The 13,434-nt window shown below is 48.3% G+C and overlaps 1 protein-coding gene across 2 annotated transcripts in view; it reads left to right on the top strand.

Moving 5' to 3' along the window:
- Positions 1–13,434, top strand: part of SLC28A1 (solute carrier family 28 member 1) — an 80,945-nt gene continuing 67,511 nt past the window's right edge. Inside the window, exons 1-4 of one of the 2 annotated variants that reach the window (XM_031668382.1) lie at positions 1–114; positions 1,072–1,183; positions 2,101–2,189; positions 3,614–3,705. In XM_031668382.1, coding sequence (XP_031524242.1) covers positions 1,088–1,183; positions 2,101–2,189; positions 3,614–3,705 — 277 coding nt within the window. In that variant the 5' untranslated portion in view covers positions 1–114; positions 1,072–1,087. Of the gene's footprint in view, positions 115–1,071; positions 1,184–2,100; positions 2,190–3,613; positions 3,706–13,434 lie in introns of those variants that run through there. The other variant, XM_031668383.1, reaches the window with a different exon arrangement.

Genomic DNA, 13,434 nt, shown 5'->3' on the forward strand with positions numbered 1-13,434 from the left:
GAATTTCTGCTGAAGTGACAAGGCAAGCCAGAGCAAAAGCAGGTTGGATCCAGCTTGTCCCCACAAAGACGTGTTCTTCTCTCTCTCTGAGAGCGACCTGTTCACCGCAGATACGTGAGTAGAAACAGGGCCCTGCCTCTGTGTGCGCCGCTGTGTGTCTGTGTGTGATCTGGGGCATTTCCAGGCTCGGCCTGTGTGTGTGCATGCACGTACACGAGTCTCTGAGTATGTCAGCCTAACTGGGCTTACATTTGGATGGAGTAGGGCATTCCCCAAGGGGAGAAAAAGGAGTGGGAACAAGAGTAGGGAGAGAGGAGGTGTTAGTTAGCACTCTTATTTACAGAGGAATTTAAGCCTATGAACTGAGCTTCAGCAAAAAATGAACTATATTGATTTTTGCAATGGAAAAGTCCAGGGGTAGGATTGGTTTCAGGTATAGTTGGATCCAGGGACTGGAATGATGCCTTTAAGGATGTTGCACCTCCATCTTTCAGAGATGGAAAAGTAGAATACAATGAAGATCTCGCTTAATGGTAATAGTTTTAACCCATTGTAGGGAGTGATGAAAGCTAGGTCCTCTCTTCAGAAAAATGCCTGTATCAGATACATATGCATGCTGTATATAATTCCTTACTTTCCTTCTCTATGAAGTGGGCAGAATTTGCTGTTTCTGCCTGGAACTCCCAGAGTTCACAAGGGCTTGCCTCTCACAGGTTCAGATGTGGGTGCAGGCTGGGGTGGTGGTTCATACCTGTAATCCCAACACTTTGGGAGGCTAAGGTGGGAAGACTGCTTGAGCCCAGGAGTTGGAGACCAGCCTGGGCAACATAGGGAGACCCAGTCTCTAGAAAAAGGAAGGGGTACCTCATCCATGTGCTGGGAAGCCAAGGCTGCAGTCCCAGTCACAAGGAGGGGCGAGATCTGGGATGGCACAGGTGGCCCCCAGGCAGGGCTCTGGCTGTGCCAGGCATCTGCTCCCCCAACTCTGCCCTCTCCCACTTGCCCAGGCCCCTAACCTGGGCCCTGCCTGGCCTCCCTCTCAGCGCTGGGCCTCGCTGATTTGTCTTTCAGCTGGAAGGTCTGGAACATGGAGAACGACCCCTCAGGACGAAGACAGTCCATCTCTCTCACACCTGTGGCCAAGGGTCTGGAGAACATGGGGGCTGATTTCTTGGAAAGCCTGGTCTGTACCCTTCCCCATCAGTCATCCTGACCCCTCAGCCTCTTTGACTTGAGTCTGGCTGTCGAGGGGGTGAGGCTTTTGCTCACCACCTTCCCTCACACCCCATTCTTCTGCCTCCTTCTCACCTCCTTGCTCACACAGTTAGGAACCTCCCAGTGTGTTGGCCTCCTCAACACAAGGCAGCCCCCTTTATTTCAGTCATTATACATTGACTGAGCACGTACTGTGTGCACTATAGTCTGAAAGTCCTAGTCTGAAAGGGCAGGGCAGGCCCCAATGAGGAAGTGACACTTGAGCTGTTACCTACAGAATGAGAATAAAAACCAGATGACGGGGGAGGGGGTCTCTAAGGAAATCTCAGCCTTCAAGGAGCCTTGTCCTTGCTTTCAAGTGGCCAGGTCATGTCGAGGCACACCACCCAGAACTTGGAGTCTAGTAGGACACCCTGCACCCTCCCAGCCTGCTCTGACAAAGTCCCCTCCCCTTCACTGCCCTTGTCTCTTGGGGTGCTCCTTTCATGCTGTCATCTGCAAGAATGCCCACCCCCCACCCAAAACAGCTCCACAGACTCGGGGGTGCATGGTGCCCTGAGGTCATGCGTTGAGGTAGCCCTGCCTGGGGCCTCCCTTACAGGCCTCCTCTCAGTCCCTTCCAGTCACAGCTGGGCGGCAGGTGTCTGTCCCTGCGCAGACCATGAGGTCGCTGAGGGCAGAATGTGTCTGGCAGAGCCCTCTGCACACAGTAGGTGCTCAGTGCCTGCCTTGCAGAATTCAGTTCAGTAGCCTTCTAATTCCTCCCTGTGCCCCAGCCCAGTCCCCTCCTCAGCCAGGGTCTCACCGTGGCCCCCGACCCCTGGCTGTAAGTTCCTGTGGGCAGGTAAGGGGCAGGCGGCCCTGACAGCCCCCTGCTGGCTGTAGGAGGAAGGCCAGCTCCCTGGGAGCGACTTGAGCGCCACCGAGATCAGGAGCAACTGGAGCGAGGCGGCGCCGAAGCGCTTCTCCAGGTGGTAGGTGATCTCTGGAGAGACAAGGGTGGGCCTGGGGTGGAGGCTGCTTGGGAACAGGATGTGGAGCCGGGCCTACTGGCAGATGGGAGTTGTGGGGACGTGAACCTTTGTTGAAGGAAGGAATAAAGGCGCTTTAGCCAACACACACAAGCACATTAGACTCAAGGGTGAGCCAAATCATGGGCTCCCCACCTGCTTTTGAGCAGCTCACATGAAATCCCATCAGGAACCCCAGTATATACCGTGGGGCCTGCTCTGAACCAGCTAGACCTCCCTCTCAACCTCCCCTTCTGCCTTCTCCCCCCATTCAGTCTCTGGGGTACCTTGGGGAGTCCCAAGACTCCGGTTAAAAATCCTGAACTGGGCAAGGCCCCTGATTTTACACGGGGAGGTGGAAGCCCAGAGAGGGGAAGGGACCAGCCTGGGTGGCATAGGCAGCAAGTGTCTGAGGTGAGCCTAGAACTCTGCCTCCTGATGTCTGGGCAGTCTGGGTCCTTGCTGGCCAGATGTGGAGCTAAGGACACCGTGATGGGTAGGGGGTGGTGGTGGGGGAGGGATTCCATTTCTCTGCCTGGGCAGGGGGTATGGGAAGAATGCCTCCCCAACCCTCTCAGGAGGTGGGAGGTGGGGACTGAGAGGGGGCGAGAGGCTCCTTAAAATGGCAGCTGGTGGGTGGATTCCAATTAGCAATGAGTAGGCTCAATGTGTGTCCCATGGGCACGTGGATGAACGACAGGGAAGGGGAGGCAGCCATCCGTGTTTGTCTTTCTTTCTTGCTTGCTTTTCCTTCCTTCATTCTATCCTTCCTTCCTTCCTCTCTCTTTTTTTTTTTTTTTTTTTTTTTTTTTTTGAGGCAGGTCTCACTCTGTTGCCTGGGCTGGAGTGCAGTGGCATGATCTTGGTTCAGCCCCTCCTGGGCTCAAGCGATTCTCCTGCCTCAGCTTCTTGAGTAGCTGGGACTACAGATGCACGCCACCTGCCCAGCTAATTTTTGTATTTTTGGTAGAGACGGGGTTTGTCAGGTTGCCCAGGCTAGTCTCAAACTCCTGGGCTCAAGCGATCCACCCTCCTGGGCCTCCCAAAGTGCTGGGATTACTGGCATGAGCCACCGCGCCCCCCAGCCACATTTCTGTATGTTGATGAGGTTCTGCCTTTTCAGTGAACTTCCTCCCCAGCCCTGGAGGCAGGGACTATCACTGGGGTAGGGGGGCCTGTAGGTGCTGCCACAGAGGCTGGAAGGCCTGAGCCATTTCTCTGTTCGCCCTGAGCTGGGGTTGCCCTGCAACCCTGTGAGGATGTCAAGGCAAGCCCTGGCTTGCCCCTGTTGCCACTTTACCAGGGACATACCTGAGTGGAGGTGCTGAGGATCTCCCCCAGGTGGGGTCTGCTCATGCACTCATGGACCCTACTGGTCCTGTTCCCAGGAGGAACCTGCAGCCAGCCCTGAGAGCCAGAAGTTTCTGCAGGGAGCACATGCAGCTGTTTCGATGGATCAGCACAGGCCTGCTCTGCACTGGTGAGCCTGGGGCCCAGCACTACCCAGGACACGATGACTCCTGCCTCAGTTATCCATGTCTCAGGGCAGGATTATTCACTTACCCAGTCATTCAACAAATGGTTGTTGAGCACCAACTCAGGGCCAGTTCCCTTGCTGGGTACTGAGGCATCCATTAAACCAGGCCAGATCTTGTTCCCAAGGCACTCCCTGATCAGTAAGGGAGGGGGAAGAAATATTTCCACATAATGCAGCATGTCATCTGGGAGCACCAAGGAGGGATGGGGGATGGTCAGGGAGGACTTCCAGGAGGAGGTGACATTGGAGTCTCACAGGCTGAGTAGGAGTTAGCCAGGTGTAGGGGAAGGACACTAAGGAGGGCAAAGGCACTCCACACAGAGGAGTCACAGGAGCAAAGGTGAAAACTGGCAGGGTGTGGGTTTTGATAAACCTTGATGTCTGCACTCTAAGGTCTGGAGGGTAAAGTTCTAGACAAGGAGTGCCAGGGGATGGGGCTGGAGGGATAGGAAAGGGCCTGGGATGGGGAGTGGGTAGGGAGATGGGAGGATGCTCAGGGACTTAGATTTTACCCTCAAGGCCAGAGAGAGCCACTGAAGGGTTTGAACAGGGAAGCATCAAGGTGGAATTCACACTGTGGGACCCTGGAAGGAGGGCAGGAAAGATGGGGAGAAGGAGACATTGAGGGCTGCAGTGCCTGTGTGAGAATGAAGCTGGGGAAGGTGGGTGGGGGCAATGGAAGAGGTCCTAGGGAAGCAATACTAGCTGCACTTGGGAATGACTGGATGTGCAGGACGAAGGAAACCCTGAATCAGGGCTGCCCCAGGGGCCTGCTCGGGTAATGGGAGGATGATGGTGGCTTCCACAGAGCTAGAGAACATGCGTGCAGGAGGGAGTCTTGGAAGGAAGGGGGATAATTCGGGCAGTTTGTTGGAGGTACCACTGTCAGGCCATCTGAGAGAGAGAGGAGGCTCCCCAGGCACACTTGGAGAATGAATTGAGAAGTGGGTCAAGGACAGAAGCCTGGAGACCAGCCACACAGAAGGGGTTGGTGGCAGCCAAAGGAGCAAGGGTTTCAAGGAGGGAAAGATCAGCAGCATCTCTGCAAGACCTGCAGGACAAAATGAGCCATGTCCACCGATTTTGGGACAAGGAGGCCGTTGATGACTTAGGGTGTAGGTGCAGAAACTGAATTTCAGCAGATGGGAGAAGAGGCTGTGCAGACAGCAAGTGTAAATGGCTTTTGGGATCAATTTTTTTTTAAATTATTATACCTTAAGTTCTAGGGTACATGTGCACAACATGCAAGTTTGTTACATATGTATACATGTGCAATGTTGGTGTGCTGCACCCATTAACTTGTCATTTACATTAGGTATATTTCCTAATGCTATTCTTCCCCACCGCCCACCCCATGACAGACCCCAGTGTGTGATGTTCCCCACCCTGTGTCCAAGTGTTCTCACTGTTCAGTTCCCACCTATGAGTGAGAACATGCAGTGTTTGGTTTTCTGTCCTTGCAATAGTTTGCTCAGAATGATGGTTTCCATCTTCATCCATGTCCCTACAAAGGACATGAACTCATCCTTTTTTATGGCTGCATAGTATTCCATAGTGTATACGTGCCGCATTTTCTTAATCTAGTCTATCATTGATGGACATTTGGGTTGGTTCCAAGTCTTTGCTATTGTAAATAGTGCTACAATAAACATATGTGTGCATGTGTCTTTATAGCAGCATGATTTGTAATCCTTTGGGTATATGCCCAGTAATGGGATGGCTGGGTCAAATGGTATTTCTAGTTCTAGATCCTTGAGAAATCGCCATGCTGTCTTCCACAATGGTTGAACTAGTTCACAGTCCCACCAACAGTGTAAAAGCGTTCCTATTTCTCCAAATCCTCTCCAGCACCTGTTGTTTCCTGACTTTTTAATGATCGCCATTCTAACTGGTGTGAGATGGTATCACATTGTGGTTTGGATTTGCATTTCTCTGATGGACAGTGATGATGAGCATTTTTTCACGTGTCTGCTGGCTGCATAAATGTCTTCTTTTGAGAAGTGTCTGTTCATATCCTTTGCCCACTTTTTGATGGGGTTGTTTGATTTTTGCTTGTAAATTTGTAAAGTTCTTTGTAGATTCTGGATATTAGCCCTTTGTCAGATGGGTAGATTGTAAAAATTTTCTCCCATTCTGTAGGTTGCCTGTTCACTCTGATGGTAGTTACTTTTGCTGTGAAGAAGCTCTTTAGTTTAATTAGATCCCATTTGTCAATTTTGGCTTTTGTTGCCATTGCTTTTGGTGTTTTAGACATGAAGTCCTTGCCCATGCCTATGGCCTAAATGGTATTGCCTAGGCTTTCTTCTAGGGTTTTTATGGTTTTGGGTCTAACATTTAAGTATTTAATCCATCTTGAATTAATTTTCATATAAGGTGTAAGGAAAGGATCCAGTTTCAGCTTTCTACATATGGCTAGCCAGTTTTCCCAGCACCATTTATTAAATAGGGAATCCTTTCCCCATTTCTTATTTTTGCCAGATTTGTCAAAGAACAGATGGTTGTAGATGTGTGGTATTATTTCCAAGCGCTCTATTCTGTTCCATTGGTCTGTATCTCTCTTTTGGTACCAGTACCATGCTGTTTTGGTTACTGCAGCCTCATAGTATAGTTTGAAGTCAGGTAGCATGATGCCTCCAGCTTTGTTCTTTTGGCTTAGGATTGTCTTGGCAATGCAGGCTCTTTTTTTGTTCCGTATAAACTTTAAAGTAGTTTTTTTTCCAGTTCTGTGAAGAAAGTCATGGTAGCTTGATGGGGATGGCATTGAATCTATAAATTACCTTGGGTAGTATGGCCATTTTCACAATATTGATTCTTCCTCTCCATGAGCATGGAATGTTCTTCCATTTGTGTGTGTCCTCTTTTATTTAGTTGAGCAGTGGTTTGTAGTTCTCCTTGAAGAGGTCCTTCACATCCCTTATAAGTTGGATTCCTAGGTATTTTATTCTCTTTGAAGCAATTGTGAATGGGAGTTCACTTATGATTTGGCTCTCTGTTTGTCTGTTATTGGTGTATAGGAACGCTCGTGATTTTTGCACATTGATTTTGTATCCTGAGACTTTGCTGAAGTTGCTTATTAGCTTAAGGAGATTTTAGGCTGAGACGATGGGGTTTTCTAAATATACAATCATGTCATCTGCAAACAGGAACAATCTGACTCCCTCTTTTCCTAATTGAATACCCTTTATTTCTTTCTCCTGCCTGATTGCCCTGGCCAGAACTTCCAACACTGTGTTGAATAGGAGTGGTGAGAGAGGGCATCCCTGTCTTATGCCAGTTTTCAAAGGGAATGCTTCCAGTTTTTGCCCATTTGGTATCATATTGGCTGTGGGTTTGTCATAAATAGCTCTTATTATTTTGAGATCGTTCCATCAATACCTAGTTTATTGAGAGGTTTTTAGCATGAAGGGCTGCTGAATTTTGTCAAAGGCCTTTTCTGCATCTATTGAGATAATCATGTGGTTTTTGTCTTTGGTTCTGTTTATATGATGGATTATGTTTGTTGATTTGCATACGTTGAACCAGCCTTGCATCCCAGGGATGAAGCCAACTTGTTCGTGGTGGATAAGCTTTTTGATGTGCTGCTGGATTCGGTTTGCCAGTATTTTATTGAGGATTTTTGCATCGATGTTCATCAGGGATTTTGGTCTAAAATTCTCTTTTTTTTGTTGTGTCTCTGCCAGGCTTTGGTATCAGGATGATGTTGGCCTCATAAAATGAATTAGAGAGGATTCCCTCTTTTTCTACTGATTGGAATAGTTTCAGAAGGAATGGTACCAGCTCCTCTTTGTACCTCTGGTAGAATTCGGTTGTGAATCTGTCTGGTCCGGGACTTTTTTTGGTTGGTAGGCTATTAACTATTGCCTCAATTTCAGAGCCTGTTATTGGTCTATTTAGGGATTCAACTTCTTCCTGGTTTAGTGTTGGGAGAGTGTATGTGTCCAGGAATTTATCCATTTCTTCTAGATTTTCTAGTTTATTTGTGTAGAGGTGTTTATCATATTCTCTGATGGTAGTTTGTAGTTCTGTGGGATCGGTGGTGATATCCCCTTTATCATTTTTTACTGTGTCTATTTGATTCTTCTCTCTTTTCTTCTTTATTAAGCTTGCTAGTGGTCTATCAATTAAAAAACCAGCTCCTGGATTCATTGATTTTTTGAAGGGTTTTTTGTGTCTCTATCTCCTTCAGTTCTGCTCTGATCTTAGTTATTTCTTGCCTTCTGCTAGCTTTTGAATATGTTTGATCTTGCTTCTCTAGTTCTTTTCATTGTGATATTAGGGTGTCCATTTTAGATCTTTCCTGCTTTCTCTTGTGGTCATTTAGTGCTATAAATTTCCCTCTACACACTGCTTTAAATGTGTCCCAGAGATTCTGGTATGTTGTGTCTTTGTTCTCATTGGTTTCAAAGAACATCTTTATTTCTGCCTTCATTTCGTTATGTATCCAGTAGTTATTCAGGAGCAGGTTGTTCAGTTTCCATGTAGTTGGGCGGTTTTGAGTGAGTTTCTGAATGCTGAGTTCTAGTTTGATTGCACTGTGGTCTGAGAGACAGTTTGTTATAATTTCTGTTCTTTTACATTTACTGAGGAGTGCTTTACTTCCGACTATGTGATCAATTTTGGAATGAGTGTGATGTGGTGCTGAGAAGAATATATATTCTGTTGATTTGGGGTGGAGAGTTCTGTAGATGTCTATTAGGTCCACTTGGTTCAGAGCTGAGTTCAATTCCTGGATCTCATTGTTAACTTTCTGTCTCATTGATCTGTCTAATGTTGACAGTGGGGTGTTAAGGTCTCCTACTATTATTGTGTGAGAGTCTAAGTCTCTTTGTAGGCCTCTAAGGACTTGCTTTATGAATGTGGGTGCTCCTGTATTGGGTGCATATATATTTAGGGTAGTTAGCTCTTCTTGTTGAATTGATCCCTTTACCATTATGTAATGGCCTTCTTTGTCTCTTTTGATCTTTGTTGGTTTAAAGTCTGTTTTATCAGAGACTAGGATTGCAACCCCTGCCTTTTTTTGTTTTCCATTTGCTTGGTAGATCTTCCTCCATTCCTTTATTTTGAGCTTGTGTGTGTCTCTGCACGTGAGATGGGTCTCCTGAATACAGCACACCGATGGGTCTTGACTCTTTATCCAATTTGCCCGTCTGTGTCTTTTAATTGGAGCATTTAGCCCATTTACATTTAGGGTTAATATTGTTATGTGTGAATTTGATCCTGTCATTATGATGTTAGCTGGTTATTTTGCCCATTCATTGATGCAGTTTCTTCATAGCATTGATGGTCTTTACAATTTGGCATGTTTTTGCAGTGGCTGATACCAGTTGTTCCTTTCCATGTTTAGTGCTTCCTTCAGGAGCTCTTGTAAGGCAGGCCTTGTGGTGATAAAAGCTCTCAGCATTTGTTTGTCTGTAAAGGATTTTATTTCTCCTTCACTTCTGAAGCTTAGTTTGGCTGGATATGAAATTCTGGTTTGAAAATTCTTTTCTTTAAGAATGTAGAATATTGCCCCCCACTCTCTTCTGGCTTATAGGGTTTCTGCTGCGAGATCCACTGTTAGTCTGATGGGCTTCCCTTTGTGAGTAACCCAGCCTTTCTCTCTGGCTGCCCTTAATATTTTTTCCTTCATTTCAACTTTGGTGAATCTGACAATTATGTGTCTTGGAGTTGCTCTTCTCAAGGAGTATCTTTGTGGCATTCACTGTATTTCCTGAATTTGAAAGTTGGCCTGCCTCACTAGGTTGGGGAAGTTCTCCTGGATAAAATCCTGAAGAATGTTTTCCAACTTGGTTCCATTCTCCCTGTCACTTTCAGGTATACCAGTCAGACGTAGATTTGGTCTTTTCACATAGTCCCATATTTCTTGGAGGCTTTATTTGTTTCTTTTTACTCTTTTTTCTCTAAACTTCTCTTCTTGCTTCATTTCATTCATTTGATCTTCAATCACTAATACCCTTTCTTCTACTTGATCAAATCGGCAACTGAAGCTTGTGCATACATCACATAGTTCTTGTGCCACGGTTTTCAGCTCCATCAGGTCATTTAAGACTTCTCTACACTGTTTATTCTAGTTAGCCATTCGTCTAATCTTTTTTCAAGGTTTTTAGCTTCTTTGCGATGGGTTCGAACATCCTCCTTTAGCTCAGAGAAGTTTGTTATTACCAATTGTCTGAAGTCTTCTTCTCTCAAGCCATCAAAGTCATGCTCCATCCAGCTTTGTTCCATTGCTGGCAAGGAGCTGCATTCCTTTGGAGGAGAAGAGGCACTCTGATTTTTAGAATTTTCAGCTTTTCTGCTCTGGTTTCTCCCCATCTTTGTGGTTTTATCTACCTTTGGTCTTTGATGATGGTGATGTACAGATGGGGTTTTGGTGTGGATGTCCTTTCTGTTTGTTAGTTTTCCTTCTAGCAGTCAGGACCCTCAGCTGCAGGTCTGTTGGAGTTTGCTGGAGGTCCACTCCAGACCCTGTTTGCCTGGGTATCACCAGCAGAGGCTTCAGAACCACAAATATTGCAGAACGGCAGATGTTGCTGCCTGATCCTGCCTCTGGAAGCTTCATCTCAGAGGGGCATCCAGACGTAGGAGGTGTCAGTTGGCCCCTACTGGGAGGTGTCTCCCAGTTAGGGTACTGGGAGTCAGGGACCCACTTGAGGAGGCAGAGTGTCCATTCTCAGATCTCAAACTCTGTGCTGGGAGGACCACTACTCTCTTCAAAGCTGTCAGACGGGACGTTTAAGCCTGCAGAAGTTTCTGCTGCCTTTTGTTCAGCTATGCCCTGCCCCCAGAGGTGGAGTCTACAGAGGCAGGGAGGCCTCCTTGAGCTGTGGTGGGCTCCACCCAGTTCCAGCTTCTGGACTGCTTTATTTACCTACTCAAGCCTCAGCAATGGTGGACACCCCTCCCCCAACCTCACTGCCGCCTTGCAGTATGATCTCAGACTGCTGTGCTAGTAGTGAGTGAGGCTCCATGGGTGTGGGACCCTCCAGGTCAGGCACAGGATATAATCTCCTGGTGCACCGTTTGCTAAGGCCATTGGAAAAGCACAGTATTAGGGTGGGAGTGTGCCGATTTTCCAGGTACTGTCTGTCATGGCTTCCCTTTGCTGGGGAATGGAATTCCCTGACCCCTTGCACTTCCTGGGTGAGGCGATGCCCCGCCCTGCTAAGTGGGCTGCATCAACTGTCTGACAAGCCCCAGTGAGAGCCCCAGTGAGAGCCCCAGTGAGATGAACCTGGTACCTCAGTTGGAAATGCAGAAATCACCCATCTATTGCATCGCTCACGCTGAGAGCTGCAGACTGGAGCTGTTTCTACTCGGCCATCTTGGAACCAACCTTTTTTATTATTTTTTTGAGATGGAGTCTTGCTCTGTCACCCAGGCTGGAGTGCAGTGGTGCTATCTCGGCTCACTGCAACCTCTGCCTTCCGGGTTCACACCATTCTCCTGCCTCAGCCTCCCGAGTACTTGGGACTACAGGCGCCTGCCACTACGCCCAGCTAATATTTTTTATTTTTAGTAGAGACAGGGTTTCACCGTGTTAGCCAGGATGATCTTGATCTCCTGACCTCGTGATCCACCTCCTCAGCCTCCCAAAGTGCTGGGATTACAGGCGTGAGCCACTGCGCCCAGCCTTGATCAATTTTTATGAGGTCAGGCGGGGAGGATGAATGGGCAGCATGTGACCAAGTGTCAAGGATGAGCATGAGTTTAGGGTGGGAGACACTTTGTGTGTAGGAGCTGAGGTGGGGAGTTTGTAGAAGGAACGTGAAGGAATGGGAGATGAAAAGATGACCGATGGAGCAAGGTCCCCTGGCACAGAGTAGAAGAGCTCCCCACCCCACAGGGAGGGGTAGGTCTTTTCAGGAGCAAGTTCACCTCATCCTGACAGGTTGGAATTAAAGAGGGGCCAGGCATGGCAGGTGGTTCATGCCTGTAATCCCAGCACTTCGGAAGGCTGCAGTGGGAGGATTGTTTGAGCCCAGGAGTTCGAGACCAGCCTGGGCCACACAGCAAGACTCAACCTCTACAAAAAATTTTAAAAATAAAAATAAATTTTGAAAAAAGAAAAAGGAGGATGGGTACAGATGCAGAGCTCATTATAGGTGCTCTGGAGGGGAAAGACAGTGAGAGAGGTGACAGCAATGACCTGGTCTGCTTGGTGAACTTTAAAGTAGGGTCATCTGCTGAGATGGGGTGGGTCCATGTCCCTCACAGCTTCCTCACAGCTTCCTCCTAGAGATGGTGACGTCCACTTTTGGCAGGGTCTGAAGCCAGGACCGTCTCTGTTTCCTTGGCTGCCTCCTTCACTCAGATCCAATTTGTTTCTCTTGAAGAACAATTGAATTCTCTCAGTAGAGAATGAAAATTATCCCTCTCATCCTATTTCCACGTTTGCCATGGCTTTCAGGAATGCAAACTGAATCATTAAATGATCTCTTGCAATGGTCAGCAGTGACTGTCTCTGGGTGACTTTGATTTCTCTGGCTTTTCAATATCTTTATTACATCACCTCTTTCCTGGGGAGGCTGTTCACAGATGTTCTGGGAATAGCTGTGATAGAGAAATGAAGCTCACATTCTCAGGACTTGGCTCCTGATCTGTGACAGTGGCTTGCTCACCTCAGGTAGGCCTTCTCCATGGGTACAGCGACAGCCCTGGCACCAGACTAACAAGGATGGCCTTGGTGTCCCCAGTCTTAGAAGAAGGGGGTGCCTCTTGCTGGCTGTTCCAGTCAAAGTCCCAGGGAGTTCTTCAAGGAGCTTAGCTCAGGTCCTGCCCGTCCCCAAACCAATCCCTGTGAATGGATCCTAGATGAATAAAATACTTCCAAAAGTACTACTGTCCTTGTGCCCTGCCTGCAGGACTCCTCCACACTGCCCCCTCTCCCTGAGTCCCTGTCCTGGTCTACCCAGACTCCCCCAGCCTTCCTGGCCCGCCTCAACCACAAAGCACAGGACCTGAGGTGCACAGACCTTCTTGGCCTCCTCGCCCCATGCCCTCCCTGTGTGAGGCACTCATCTTGGCTGGCCTCAGAGGCCTCGCTCTCCAAGTGGGCATCACTGTAGACCCCACCTTATAGGGGTCTTGTGAGGATTCATTGTGAAAGTGCATCTGAAGTGCTAAGCTCACCTCCTGGTGACCACGGATCCTCTCCCTGGCCAGGTCCGCCTCCCCTGAACCTCCACGGCTGGTACCAGCAGCCCCAGCACCACCCTGTGGGGCTCCACCTGTGTGTCTCAGTGACACCCGTTCAGGTTGGAACTCTGGCCCACAAGCTTCCATGTGAGAGAAGGGTCATTTTATGTTTTATGACTCAACTTATCTTCTCCCTCAATTTTATCATTCCAGCGAGTGACGGGAACTCAATTTCTGTCCAGTTGGAATCTTCCTTCATCCCTTTCTCTGGGGGTTACCAGGGGGGCTTATCTATTATTACTCCTCAAGTATCTCCTCACTTGTCCACTTCTCCAGCTGGTCCTGGGTCCTCCATCCTTGCAGGTGACCATGGCGACGCCCTCTTCCCCATGGTGGGCTCATTCTGGTCTCCCACCTCTCTCCTCTTCAGGCCTCTCATGGAGACCACTTCAGCTGTTTTGGTGCCTGCAGAGCCTCACTGGCTTGCCATGCACCGCGTGGGCATTCCTCTCTCTGCAGTCCTGGGACCTCCCTGGG

This window comes from Papio anubis, chromosome 7 (genome assembly GCF_008728515.1).
Source record: "Papio anubis isolate 15944 chromosome 7, Panubis1.0, whole genome shotgun sequence".
In the NCBI taxonomy this organism is placed as follows: Eukaryota; Metazoa; Chordata; class Mammalia; order Primates; family Cercopithecidae; genus Papio; species Papio anubis.